This window comes from Balaenoptera acutorostrata, chromosome 6 (assembly GCF_949987535.1).
Source record: "Balaenoptera acutorostrata chromosome 6, mBalAcu1.1, whole genome shotgun sequence".
Lineage (NCBI taxonomy): Eukaryota > Metazoa > Chordata > Mammalia > Artiodactyla > Balaenopteridae > Balaenoptera > Balaenoptera acutorostrata.
The window spans coordinates 121,627,089-121,641,790 of record NC_080069.1 but is presented as its reverse complement, the minus strand read 5'-3'; the positions used below and the strand labels follow the sequence as shown (position 1 = coordinate 121,641,790).

The 14,702-nt window shown below is 46.5% G+C and overlaps 1 protein-coding gene across 1 annotated transcript in view; it reads left to right on the top strand.

Moving 5' to 3' along the window:
- DDX31 (DEAD-box helicase 31) overlaps positions 1-14,702 on the top strand; it is a 73,934-nt gene that overhangs the window by 38,640 nt on the left and 20,592 nt on the right. The window contains 3 exon segments of the mRNA XM_007194452.3: positions 141-280; positions 5,269-5,350; positions 12,369-12,480. Of these exon segments, the coding sequence (XP_007194514.3) occupies positions 141-280; positions 5,269-5,350; positions 12,369-12,480 (334 nt within the window).

Below are 14,702 nucleotides of genomic sequence, written 5' to 3'. Positions count from 1 at the left end.
CTCCTTGTGATTGTGGTAGGGTAACCATAGCACCAGGATTTAATTCTTGGGATACCTGGAGGCAGGTGAGGGGTATTGCACTTCCAATTAATGGCAGTCCCTTGATCTGTGAATGCCTTCATTTTTGTTACCCTTTTTAGTACAACGCTCCGTCTTCACCTGCTGAATACATCCACCGGATTGGGAGAACCGCCCGGATTGGCTGCCATGGGAGCTGCCTGCTCATTTTGGCTCCTTCGGAGGCAGAATATGTCAACTCGTTGGCTTCTCACAAAATCAAGTGAGTCAGAAACACGGGGCTCCGGCTGATCTCACCTAATTAACTTTCTGTCGCTTCTTACAGTGGATGGGCCTTGTAAGCTGCTGAGGAGCCATTAACCCTTGTGATCCCTCAATGAGTCCCAGAATAGCCAGTGGCAAAGACTAAAACCCTTAACACCATCAGCACATGACAGTTTTCATTGCGTTGCCATTCCAAGGCGTAGAACGATCTGCTGCTCTCTTTCTTTCAGGTAGAGGTCTGCGTTGCGTTGCTCCTGCTGCGAAATCAGCGTGCACCACCCGCCCAGCCAGCTTCTCAAAGATCTCTCTTAGTCACCATTTTTGTTTCTTGCAATTAATTAATGCTTAGGACCTTTAAAGTTGGAAAAAAATAACGCTTTTGATTCTTTACACAACTCCCCCTCCCCCAGGAAAGGAAAACGAGGGAAGAAACCATTAGGGGCAGGTGGATTACGTACCCCGTGTCCGTGGCCAAGGCCGTCCAGCTGCTGTCTCGTATGCATCCAGTCAGGTGGCAGCCTCTCACATCCCCCAGCGACAAGCCCCCGGTTCCAGCCCTGGGTCGGGGACTCCACAGGGCTCAGCAGCATGGAACCTTCGCCAGGGGCTTCCGTCGAACCCCGATCTCCCCGAGGAGAGACAAAGAAAGCAAAGACAGAGGACGGCGGCTCGAGCTGGCCAGGGGTGATTGTGATGAAAGCAGAGAGCATCCGCCTGGGCCACGGAAATGAGTTTGTTTAGTCATGTTTTCCATAAAACCTAAAGTAACAGGCTCTAAAACTGGGCTTCTAAAGGCATGCGGTTTTTCACACTGATCTACTTTCACGAATTTCTTCTGCTCAGAGAAAGTACAGTGATGCATAGAATGTTTTTGGAGGCACAGGAAGAGCCGTGTGGTGCCCAAGGTGGTGGCACGGTACACTCCGGGCACGGGAGTGGCCCAGCTGCTCAGAAGCCACTCGGTGACTTCCCCCGCCGTCCCCAGTCAGACTTCAACACTCTCAACACTCTTTTGAGGTTGCTGGTGTGACCGTTCGTGGAATGAAGCTTTCTCAGAAAATGTGCTTCACACCCCTCAGTGTCGGGGGAGGCGAGGACCCGCACCCGATGAATTCAAGAGGGCAAAAATGAAGGTGGTGTGGGTTTTCCTCTTATGTAATTCTCTCATCTTGATACAGCTTGTCAGCTGAAGGAGTGGTTTTTGTTTGTTTCAGGAAGACGTGCATCTCTTCTCTTACTTGTGAGAGAAAATCTCATGTAGATCAGTCAGTCACGTTTCACCAGGAGCTCCATCTCCAGCTGGATTCTGAGTTCCCGGGGGCTGGAGGCCGCTTCGGACTTCTCTCTGCGGCCCTTTCAGAGTCTAGGCGGCACCCGATCAGGCAGTTCCACTCCAGAAATACAGGGGGGTCGAAATGAAAACCCGTCCCAGCGCCGTAGCTTTTGCCCTCTGTCCCGGCGATTCGTGTACGTGTGGAAGGTGTTCTCAGAGGTGTGTTGTCCCACAAGAGGAGGGACTCGCTGCACCTTGGCAGCCTCTCTCTGCCTGCACGGCTCCCTCCTCCTTCCGTTCTAGACCCACGTTCACGTTCTCGCCTTCCTCCCCGTCAGCCGCTCTCTCTGCTTGGCCTCCTGTGCTCGTTCACTGTGATGTGATCTCCTTGCAGAAACGGGTGCACACAGCTCCGCAGTCAGAGGGTGATGGTCCAGCACAGAGTCGTCAGCCTAGGTGCCTCTGCCTCTCTCCCCTCTCGTCCTTGTTCTCGAATAAATGCCTTCCAGTTGATTGCTATGGAAGGTTCAAATGTAAGCCTGAAATTGAAAGAGGGGAAATAATAATTAGCACCAACATGAATCATTGGTGAGCTGGGTATATTTTAAAGGTATAAAAAGGACAGCCCTTGGGACTTCCCCGGTGGCGCAGTGGTTAAGAATCCGCCTGCCAGTGCAGGGGACATGGGTTCGAGCCCTGGTCCGGGAAGATCCCACATGCTGCGGAGCAACTAAGCCCGTGCGCCACAACGACTGAGCCTGCGCTCTAGAGCCCGCGAGCCACAACTACTGAGTCCGCGTGCCACAACTTCTGAAGCCTGCACACCTAGAGCCCGTGCTCCGCAACAAGAGAAGCCACCGCAATGAGAAGCCCGCGCACCGCAACGAAGAGTAGCCCCCGCTTGCCACAGCTAGCGAAAGCCCGCGCGCAGCAGTGAAGACCCAACGCAGCCAAAAATAAATAAATTAATTAATTAATTTTTTTTAAAAAGGCAGTCCTCCCTTTTGATGATGTTGTCTGGAAAAAGAGCCCGCAACATTCATGGGAAATTCAGCATAAGGTTCACATTCAGGAGAGAACTCAGTGATGCCAGAGACTCGGAAGGAAGTTCAGAAGGACGAAGACTGGGAAATACCGCGAGGAAGAGATTTGGGTCTTATGTGCTGTAAGAATGTTCTTACGGGGGGTGTAAGAACATTCATTTAAGGGGCAGAGTGTTCTGTAGGAGTCCAGCCTCAACTGGTTTCTGCCCTGAAAATTCACCTATTGAAGTGCCTGGTCCTGAACCACTGGCTGCTTCACCGGTGAGATGTAGTCAACCCGAGTGATGATCAGATCTGTCGCTACGATACTGCCGTGCGTTACACTTGCTGATTTCTGTTTGAGGAAGGGCTGTATGTTGGGGATCTATATATAAACTGTTTCTTTGACTTAATACAAAAAACTAAATCTAATAAGAACTAATTACAAAGTATGCCATGGAAAGAGGCAGACTCGAAGATTCTTGGAATACAAAAGGTACATGTCTAAAATATCAAAAAAAGGAGGAAGACGTGTGCCTGTTTGGTGCCTAAGAACCTGAGAGCCAGGCGGCGCACTGCTGGGACGGCTGATGAATTGCAGAGAAGGTTCAGGAAGGCAGGCGGAGGCTCTCAGCAGCAAGGGCCATCGCGAGAAATCACCGCCCGCCCCCATAGCCCCAGCGTGTGGAACTCGCCCTGACAGTTTAATTTAGCAGGGCAAGAGACAGGTGCCCCGGGCCACTTCACCTCTGTCTGAATGCTCAGAACGTTGTCTCTGCAGCCTTCTGACTTCTTGGTATTCGCCAACTTCTTCACTTTTTCCCACTTCTCCACTAAATTTGTTTCTAATGAAAGTCATCATTGGTTTATTAAAATGTAAATGCTTCCTCGAAATGTGTTATTTCTTAGATCAGGCATAAGACAGTTCCTTGAATTTATTTAGCTGTCTGTCTTCGTAGTGTGGTGGGATGATTCAGGTTTGTTGATAGAACCATAAATAAGCAGAGTAGATGTGTTTTGTTCCTCAGAAGCAAGATTTCTTAGACTGGGAGGAAAAGGCCCTTTTAAACTATAAATCACTCCAGTGCAGTCCCAGCTCCTGTTCACTTAGGGTAAATGGTCCCCCAACATTGTCATATGGACACATACAGCATACGAGCCGTGCCCTGGCTGAAGGTGAACATTTGAGAAAACTGTGCCTTTCTGTGGCATATTTAGTGCTTTGTATCCCTGACTGCGAATGCCATTATACTTATTTTCTTTCTCCCCACTTCAAGATCTGACCCCAGGCTCTTATGTTGCTTTTACTTTTGTATTTCTTCTTTTTTATTTTTCCTCAAGAAAAAAAGTGATGAATAGAGGCAGGTCAGCTAGGAAAAGGAAAAGGCAGGGCTGGGCTCTGATTTTTACCTTCCTTCAGCTTTCCAGGCATAAATGAGATGCAAATTCAGTAGCCGTAACATTTCTCTCCCGTATGAAAAACAGATTTTCCAGGAAACCACGAACATTTCCCCCCCAACTCCTACACTCTTGGTATGTACTCCGCATTCTCCGGTGACTCTGTAAAAATATTTTCCGAAGCCACGTGGCTGTGAGTTGGCAGTGAAGAATGAACGGTGAGGGCTGGGGGCTGGGGGTGTACGGGGAAGCGGTGACACAGCTCAGGCAGATCATGTCACAGACATGACATGTTCATTCATAGCTTTGTCAGAGTCACCTTTAGGGGAAAGTCACCTTTGTCTTCTCCCACAGAAGAGGCTGCCATTCACGTTTTAATTTGCTGTTACATTTAGGAAAAAACAACAACAACAACAACATACAAGAAAATCATTTCTCTTTCTATGATCTGCTTTTCTCCCCCAGAGCTCCTCCTTCCCTCCTCCTCTCTCCCTGGGGAATTTGTTTCCCTCCTCGCCTCTGACACAGGACTCCGCCGCGCGCCCTTCCTGGGGCGAAGGCTGGGGCCTTCCAGAGCTGTGGGGGACGGTGGGCTGTCTTGAATCCCCTGCTGGGCAGCTTGGAGTGTCTTATTCTGGCTGCTGACGGCTTCTGTTCACAAGGGAAGCCTGAGTTCTGGTTTCAGCCATTCGCATGTAGCTCTAGATTCGCCAGAGATCGTTTGGTCCTCACCCCTGAATAATTAAGAGACAAGAGCAGCAAAGATCCCTCAGGGTAGATTAGGAGAGAGTTCTGGTGCCTTGACGGGCGATGGGCATTGGTCACCTGTTTACCTTCACTCAGGTGTTTGGTTACGCCTCACAGTTAAGGGTCTTCAGCCACCTCCTTTCTTTAACTATGAAACTAAAGGGACTGTCGGAAATGTTTTTTTAGTTTGTCTTCTATTCAAGTCAAGGTCATCTATCAATAAGTAGGCCTATTTATTTAGTGTTCCAGATTTACTAAGAAATAACGACATGATCCCTATAGAGGAAATTCTAAATGTAGCCTATGTAAATGTATCAGGCAGGAAGGAAATTGTTGGGAATATTACCCTGTCTGTCCCTTTAATATCATAGAGGGCCCCTTCCTTCCAAATTCCTAAAGGTTTAGGAAAACATTCCCTTTCCCTGACCAAGTGTTGCTTCTCCTTTATATCAAATTAGCCTGAGGAGAGGCCAGTTTTATGCATCAAGATTCCAAATGTTTTTGAAAGAACAAAAGGTTTACCTCGTTATGCCCTTCCTTTTACAGTGTTTCTGAGATAAAGATGGAAGATATTTTGTCTGTTCTGACACGGGATGATTGTTTTAAAGGGAGACGATGGGGAAGCCAGGTGAGTTTTATTATTTATCGTGCTTGCCACTAACAGACGTGACGCATTTCCTGATTTGGGGAAGCAGTGATTCTGAGTATGGGGAAGTTACTGCCTCTGTCGAGTAAAACGTGTATTTTAAGGACCATGAACATTAGGTGAGACCTCATCTTGATGGTGTTTTTTCTGTCTTTGCTCCTGGACATGTTTGCTGGGCTCATCCAGTTAATGTGCTCCAGTCCGTCCTGGGCGTCTGCCAGGCTGCAGCAAGCTCCCCGGAAAGGAGGGCTCATCCCAGGCCAGAAAGAGTCTGGAGGCAGCGTTACACACTGAGCGCTGGTGGTCCCCCTCCACATTATCAGCAAGGACACCTGGCTAGACCCGTTCACCCAGGACAGCATGGAAAAAATAAATAGCTCGGAATCTCCATTCAGACACACTTAGTTCATCCATTTTTTAACGTTCGCTATACACAGAGGAAGAGTGAAGTTGAGATCATTGAGAAGAAAAATTTTTATTATCCGTGCAGTTCCATATGGAGATCCTGAGCAGTTGCAGACAGCCCGGGACATCCTTTCCTGCTTCTTTTCCGAGGCTTCCCCGCTGCTCGGAATCACTACCCTGCCTCCGCCCCCCACTCTACCGCGTTACTCAGTGTATCACACATGTACTTGTCAGTGTGTGTGTAATGATGTTGCTGTGTGTAATTTTGTCCATGAAATTTTAATTATTTGGATATTTTACATTTCTTTTCTGATGCCTGAGGATAGACTGGAAAGTCAGAGCCAAATAGATCAAGTTTAAGAGTTTCTTTTATGCATTAGCATGTGTCTTTATTTGGATCGATATTCTCCCTGAGGCAAGGACTCCATCTGGCTGACCCCGACTTAAGTTCTGTTCCAGAGAGTACCTCCGGAAATGTATCTAAGAAAAGGAGAGGAAATAATCAAGTGTCTGTTACCGCAGCGTGTGTTCCAGACCTGGGACTGTGCTAAGCTGTTTACACGCTTGGTCCCGTTTCATCCTCTCAGCAGCCCTATAAGGCAGATGTTACTGTCCCACTTTATAGGTGAGGAAACCGAGGCTTAGAGAGCTGAAGGAACATGCACGAGGGCACAATAATCATTGATTCTCCTGGTGTGAAAGCAGGCCATCTAACTTCAAAGCACCTGTGCTTCACCATGTACCAATAAGCCTCTGTTAGTATTAGTTAAGCCAAGAAATTGGAACTAAAGTGCTCGTTAAATTGGGTGACGTTAGCCATTTTCATAAAGGTGAGATTTGGTCAGTAAGTGGTACCACAGCAAAGATCCCCGTGAGCAAGAAAGTGATTAAGGACTCAGTTGATCAACACGTTATTTTAAGTGATATTTTAAGTGATATTATAGAACAACCGGGGCACCCGAGACTTTGGGCCATCCCATATTATCGATAGTCTGTTGTCAAGGGAACTGACCAGAAATGAGACACTCATTGGTCTCGGCACACTTCTCTGTCCTTTGGAAACTATTGCAAATTCTAGTTGGCGGGGGGTGGAAAGGTGGGGTGGGGGGCGGTGGTTTTCTGGGGTTTTTTTTTTTTGGTTTTTTTGGGGTTTTTTTTTCAAATGTTCCCACGGCTATTTAATTATAGCCCCGGGACAGCTACGTGGGCGAAGCAGGGGCACCTGGGGAGCGGAGCTGTCTGAGGCGGCATGTAGCATCAGGGAGGTCAGGAGCATGGCCTTAGGGCCCAGTTCCTCATCTCACCAGCTGTGTGGCTTTGGGCCAGTACTGGGCCTTCCTAAGGCTCATGAGTACATTTCTTCATGTGTACAATTGAGATAATATTAATATTCTCAGAAGGAGATTGGAGGGTTGAGTAGGAAATGACCTGAAAGTCCCAACACAGGTACCAAAGGGTATTCATTATTATTACTATTATTATTATTATTTTGTTACATCAGTTAGTAACAGATGTGGAATTAAAGTCCAGACTCAATTGACATGAAGCCCAGCACCTTTTTTTGCCGTTTCACACTAAGTGGAAAATTGGCATCTGCCTGCTCTCCAGAAATAAGAGCAAGCCGCAAAATTACAAAATGAGATGGTAAAGGTTTGAATAATCTAGTCTTACACTGTTTCCAGGACCGGCTTTGGTGTCAGTATTTACCCCCTGAACACAGCCCAGTTCTCTCCCGGGCGCCAATGGTCGTGTGCCCCTGCACGTCCCTGGGGAAGCTGTGGACGGGTTTGGGGCCCCTCCGGCAGGACGCTTCCCCAGAGCAAGAGAACGTTCCTCTGCTCTTTCGGGGGACAAGCCACAGCCATTCTGTTAACATCTGCCCTTCTGTGGCCTGGCAGCCCCAGTTCCTCTCCTTAAATTAAGCCTTTTCTGTGGCCTGAGGCCAGCCTTGAAGACTGGCTGGGGCTTGAGGAGCCTTCATAAGGTCATGGGTGAGAGCCGGGGCCCAGAGTCGGACAGACCTGGGTTCGAGTCCTTGCTTTATAGCCAGCCGTTCTGCAACCTTGAGCAGATTATCTCCTCCTCCCCAGCCTCAATTTTCCCATCTGTAGAATGAGGACAGCACGAGTACCCATCCTGGAGGGTTGCTGTGAGGTTTAAATAAAACGAGGCCCAGCATGCTCTGCACACCCTGGGCCATGTGAGTTCACCTCAATCCTGAGTTGCTGCTCAGATGGACAGGATGTTTTGATATTTTTAAGGTCTGGTGATCTTTGGTTTTAAAAAGAAAAAGTGCTAATCAAGGTTGGGCTTTCACCGACACCAAAATAACTGGTTAACTTAGAAAACTCAACTAATCATGCCAGGTTCTAGATGTTACGTCCATAAACACCACTTGTTTGACCAAATTTACCTTTAAGTCAGAGGACAAAGAAAAACGAAACTAAATTGACTTCATTACTAATTATCTCATGGATATACAGCCTGAAAGAGTATATTATGTGCATGACTCATGTGAATAGTAAAGAGAATAAAGTAAATGCTGGCTACAACTTTTAATTCTGGGGGGGTTTTTACAGCTTTTTTTTTCTTTTTTAAAAAATTTATTTATTTATTTATTTATTTTTGGCTGCATTGGGTCTTCGTTGCTGCACATGGGCTTTCTCTAGTTGCGACAAATGGGGCTACTCTTCATTGCAGTGTGCGGGCTTCTCATTGCGGTGGCTTCTCTTATTGCGGAGCACGGGCTCTAGGCGCGCAGGCTTCAGTAGTTGTGGCACATGGGCTTCAGTAGTTGTGGCTCGCGGTCTCCAGAGCGCAGGCCCAGTAGCTGTGGCTCATGGGCTTAGTTGCTCATGTCCCGCGGCATGTGGGACATTCCTGGACCAGGGCTCGAACCTGTGTCCCCTGCATTGGCAGGCGGATTCTTAACCACTGTGCCACCACGGAAGCCCTTAATTCTGTGTTTTTGTTTTTTGTTTTTTTAAATTAATTAATTTATTTATTTTTGTCTGTGTTGGGTCTTTGTTGCTGCACGCAGGCTTTCTCTAGTTGCAGTGAGCAGGGGCTACTCTTGGTTGCGGTGCGTCGGCTTCTCATTGTGGTGGCTTCTCGTTGCGGAGCACGGGCTCTAGGCGTGCGGGCTTCAGTAGTTGTGACACGTGAGCTCAGTAGTTGTGGCTTGTGGGCTCTAGAGCGCAGGCTCAGTAGCTGTGGCGCATGGACTTAGTTGCTCCGCAGCATGTGGGATCTTCCCGGACCAGGGCTTGAACCCGTGTCCCCTGCATCGGCAGGCGGATTCTTAACCACTGCGCCACCAGAGAAGTCCCTTAATTCTGTTTTAAATACAATATGTCTTAATTGGTGTCCTCAATGTGGGCAGTTCTCTCTGGCACACAGGCCGGGGCCGGGCAGATGAATGTGGGCTCAGTAGCTGGGCCTTCTACACACCGAGCCAGACACCTCATCGTAATGCCCATCTTCACCCAGCTTGGTTGAAGGCCATTGTAAATGTCCTTTGGCATATACATTTTGGGGCTTCTGTGAACAGAACGCAAGCGAGTGAAGCATCTGTAAAATGTATATTTCATATTTAGGTATATAAAATATATATGGCTACGTCTGGGTGCGCGAATGTTCAGCCGCCTACAAAGAGAATAAATGTGATCTTTCAACTTGACTGGGAAGTGCTCAGAAGGTTCTAGGGACCACGGGGGTAAAACTCAGCTTGGCAATAAAATGATTAAAACAAAATCCTTCCATTTAGTTTAAAAATGCCTTAGAAGTTGGCGATTTCAAGACACATGCTCCAAATAACTAGCCCCCGCCACCCCGCCCGCGCCCAGCTGCTACCACCTAAAACTTTGTACAACAAAAATAATCCAGCCCAGCTGTCTAAGGCTCATCTGTTGCCTCTTGATAGGCATGAATTTTCATCTTCACGGTATAAACACAAACCCCAACATGTTTTTCCTAAAAGTTTTTTGTCCTATGAAATACATCTGTAAACTCATCCTAACAAAAAGCTCACTGGCATGGTGAGAGATTAAAATAAGATCACAAGCCCCTAGCCTAGTTTCTGTGGATTGTCTCTTCTCTCCAAGATCAGTGGGGTCTTTACAGAAAAAGGGTATTGAATGCGTCTAGACCTTTGGAAATGTTGTCTTTCTAAACGACCCACAGTCTGCTAGTTGCAAGTTGCTTCATTAAGCAGGACTAAGTCTGCGTCTTTGAGGGTGGGAGAGCCGGTCCTGCGGGGTGTGCCCTCCGGGGTCTGACCCGCTCTCATTATGGGAGCATTTACCTGTCTGGGGCTGAGCCAGCACTGCATGACTCTGCTCCCTGTGTCTTCAGTTTAAATTCAGACTGTCCTCCCAAGAAGACAGCTGAAAAATACTCATTCTCAAGAGGGGCAATTTTAAAATAAAGTATTTCTGGAAGTGGCGGGGTAAGACCTGCTTTCTCCTAAGTATATTATGTTTTCTGCCATTAACTTTTTCTTATATTCTACTAAAGTGACCTCATCATTTCAAACATGTGAACCTAGTTTTATTGCATTTTTTCTACATATTTCACTAGTATACACACTCACGTTATACGTATGTATATATGTAATTTTTTTTTTTTTTTTGGTTGGGAAGAAAAGATACCTCATTTTGAAACCTAAAGGGGGAAATAAGAAAAGCCCTTTGTAATATATTGCCATATTATCACTAAATCCCCTGACAGTTGTGACACAGAAGCAAGTCACCTGTCACTTAAGCTTGAGGTCTCTTTAATTTTCTCCTGGAATTCGCACCAGGCTGTCTTTAATTTGAGGCCTTTATTGGAATTCTGAAACCTCTCTGCCTCCCTGGCTCTCAGATCTATTCTGAGAGCTGTTACAGAATGTATACAGTAACCAACAGAGGGATTGGAGAGGGCTGCAGCTCTGTTTATTTAACACTCTAGAGGGATTTTTGTGCTTATTCGGTCCTGGCTGCCCGGCTTTCAATATCGCTTTGACAACCATTCTGCCCTTCTCATTAATTTTAAACAGTTAAAACACAGGAAAAAGAGGAAAAAGTTTTCATTATTAAAGTGCTTTACTTTTTAATAACAGAGGATTCTGTCCGCCAGGGGAAAGGGCATCCTTGCTAATTTCACATTCATATTAAAAAAAAAAAAACGCAAGGAAGGTGACAGTTTCGCTGCTGAGGTGGCTTAACGAAAGGAGGGCAGCAAAAAAAAAAAAGTTTGCATTTCACATCAGTTAAGAGGGTAAAAAAAAAAATCCTTGTTAATGACAACAGCAAATGTCCACTTTCGTAACACAGCTCCTGAGTGACTTTTCTCTTGACATTTGAGTGGATAAAACCCTTAGGGGGACCATGTACCGTGAAATCAGCTAGACTGTCATCAACCAAACAGGTAGCAGGAATGATTTGACTAAACTAAAAACATTTCAGGTTGTTAAGTCTCTATTAACACAGAGACGAATGTCTCTCCGAAGAAGGAGGCTTTTTCTTCTCCTCCCTTTATTCTTTCTCCGGCAGCTTTAAATGTGAAAAAGACCGGGGTGACGGGGTTAGGGTCGGTCAGCCAGACCCAGGGGCTCGCACCCTGTCCTCTACAGGAGTTAAAAGGAGCATGAGCTGGGTCTCACACTGGTGAGACCCACACTGGGGGGTGAGTATGGGTAGAGCTTAATTAGCACCATCCAAAGAATCAACATCTTTGGGGAGGCACATTAGCCAAATGCGGTTCTTTTGGATCTTGGTTTCACGTTCAATAGAAAGCATTCATGTTAAGATACAGGAAACAAAAGCCACTTGTTTTTAGGGGGATATAAAGAAAGGAAATCTTTTCTCTGGGGTTGCTAAAGGCTGAAAAGAAAAGAAGTTTTTATTTTCCTCATATTTTCCATCTGTAAGGTCTTCTATGCAGACAGATGTGAGTTCTTACAGAGGGACTGTTGGCTGCGAAGGTCCCTGCCATCCTCTTGAATGTGGCTTGCTGGAGCAGCCCAATCCTCAGTGGGTTCCTGGGAACTCAGCACAGAGGTCTGGGCTGAAAGAGTGAATCCGAAACACTCAGAGTCTGAACCTCGTAGGAATGAGGAAGCATGCTCTACGATTCAAGGACAGACTAACCTGTGGTCAGGTGACTGTGGGATGCTCTTAGACAGGAATGGCCAGGCTTCCACCGATGAGTATAAGGCAGGCAAGGAGATTGAAGGCGTAAGCGGGCCATACAGGATTCCTTTAAAAACTGCTTGTGTCCAGTGATGTTTTAAATGCCTGAATTGGACTTGGAAAATTCCAAAGTGTCTCCGATAGACTTTGATTTTGAACATGAGTCATAAGAGGCCAGGAAGAAAAGTAAATAAGTAAATAAAGAAGAGACATGATCTGCTCCCTCACAAAGCCATCCTCATCTTTGCTTGACTTTAGCATCTTTATCGCTCCCTTTTTTTCCCTAGTAATATTGAAAGGATTACCCTTGTTGGCCCCTCTGTGGTTACTGTGTGATTTTACTGTTATTAAATCTGTTATAAACTGCTTCATTATTCCTGACTCTGACTGTCTCTCCTTTAATCCTTCCGTCACCCTCCCAGAAACCCCGCTCCGTTGGCCCCCAGGAAATCCGAGAGCGAGCCACGGTCTTGCAGACAGTATTTGAAGATTACGTGCACTCCAGTGAGAGGACGGTCTCCGGGGCCAAGAAAGGTTGGTCGATTTCTTAGGTGATTGTGGATAGATAACCCAGCAGGGCATCGTCCCCACCTCCACCTGCACACCCCCCAGACAGGTCGAGAGGCCAACCAGGCGTCTTTGCTCACCAGCAAAAGCCTTCAATCTCCCTAATTCTGCAGGGTTTGGAACCAGGCACGGAAGGCTTTAAAGTGATATTAAATGTTAATTTCATCCTTCCCCGTGTTTTGCACAAATGAGGCTTTATCTTGGCTTACATCAGGACTAGAGCTTTGACCCAACAACTTGGATCTCAGGGATCCATTTTTCTCTTTCTTTGAAAACCAGATAGAAGAGATATGACACGTCAGTAGAAATAGTTGTAGAGATGGAAGTTAGAGATGAAGGCAAGGGCTGGAGTTATTAGAGCAAAGCAGTTCCTATTTGAAAGTACAAAGAAAAATGAGAAAGAACAGTGCTGAGGAAGGGCCATAGGCCATGAACCCAATTCCTGGGAAATTTACAAAAGAGTTAGGTATTAATTTAATATTCAGTGCCTTTATAGGATAAGTTGGCCCCTGGGATCACCAGGCATTAAGGGTGGACTCAACAGTTCACTGTGAGCACTGAACAGAGCACGGGAGAAGGGAGCTTAGAACAGCTGCGTGTCTTTCATGCTGGAATGTGTGTGTCTTGGCTAGTGACTTACCCCCATGTTGGGGGATCCAGAGTTCTTTTTGATAGTTACCTACTATTTTGAGAAGAATGCCAGGCTGGCTTACCAATAGATAAACACTATAGAATCCTTTCTTTTCTTCTTTTTATGAATTGAATCTTTAAAAAAAAAAACAACAACATTCCTTTAACAAATATTTATTGAATTGGGCGCCGTTCCAGGTGCTTGGGATACACCAGGGATCAGAACAGACAAAAATTGTCACCCTTAGAACATTCTAGTGGGGGAGCAGAAGATGAATGTAATGAACACAATAAGTAAATGACGCATAAATTAGATAGTCTAGGGAAAGGTGATGAGAACGATGGAGAGAACAGAGCAAGTGAGCGAGACGAAGGGGTGAGGGCAGAGTGAGCCCTGTCCTGAAGGTCGCTGCTTGAGCAAAAACCTCAAGAGGGGCCGCCCCGTGGCTCTGACAGGGCGTCCAGGCAGGTTGGGGCGTGGGGGTCAGAGTGCACGGGAACTCCAGGACGGCAGTGTGGCTGGAAGGAGGGGAGGGATGGCAGAGGAAGGGCATGGAGGCCATCCAGGGGACCCGGTTACCACAAGTGGAAGGGGAACCATTGGAGGGCTTGGGGCAGAGGTGTGGTCTGACAGGTCTGAAAAGGTCACTTGCTGCTGACTGAGAACAAACTCTGGGGGCAAGGGTGGAGGCTGGGAGACTGGCTGCCGGGCGGTTATGGTCATCTGGAAATAGACGACAGAAATAAGTTAGTCAGCAAGTATTTGCAAGTGCCTGTTACATACCTTAGCACGTCATAAAGGCAGTCCTTAGTTAGGCAGTCCTTAATCCGAACTACCCAAGATGAGAGATGAAGTCCCAGTAATTGCCCCATAACTGCTGATTAATAATTAGCGTGTATTCCAGTCTGGTTTCTGATAATATCCTGTCCTAGCGTTTCCCTGAAGTGAATTCAGCAACTCCTAAGGCTCCTCCTGAGAACCTGCCCTTAAAGATGTACTGGAACATTCTGTCAAGAGGAATAGAATGTTTGTCTCAGTGGAACTTTAGAGTTTGGTCATTTGTTGAAAGGCAACGTCAGCTTTCTGTACGATGCATAATCAAGTGTTTGCAGCAGGATTTCAGGGTTAATAGCAGAGTTGCAGTGAAGAGAAAGAACACCATCGTTACGATGTCGGTGTCGGAGGTAATTTGGATATTCTAGCGAGGCTACAACTGTTTCAACGTGACTGGGTCATCAGAGTAAAAATTACAGTAAATAGCCCTTAGAGAATGCGGTTTTGTGTTTTCTCTCATTATCGTTACCATTGAACTTTATACCAAGAAACAGACAGAGTTACTTGCCTTCTTTTTAAAGGATGTTGGAGTGGGACCAGTCCCCAATGTTTATGTACCAAAAAGGAAATAAATGTATCATCTTTTAAGGAAACTGCCTGTAGAAGATCTCGGTCACCCCACAACAGACATTAGGTTCTCCCCTATTCTTCTCTCTCCTCTTACTTAGGATTGAGTTCTGGAGGTTTGGGGAGAATATACACATGATTGCCACACCCCAGGAGT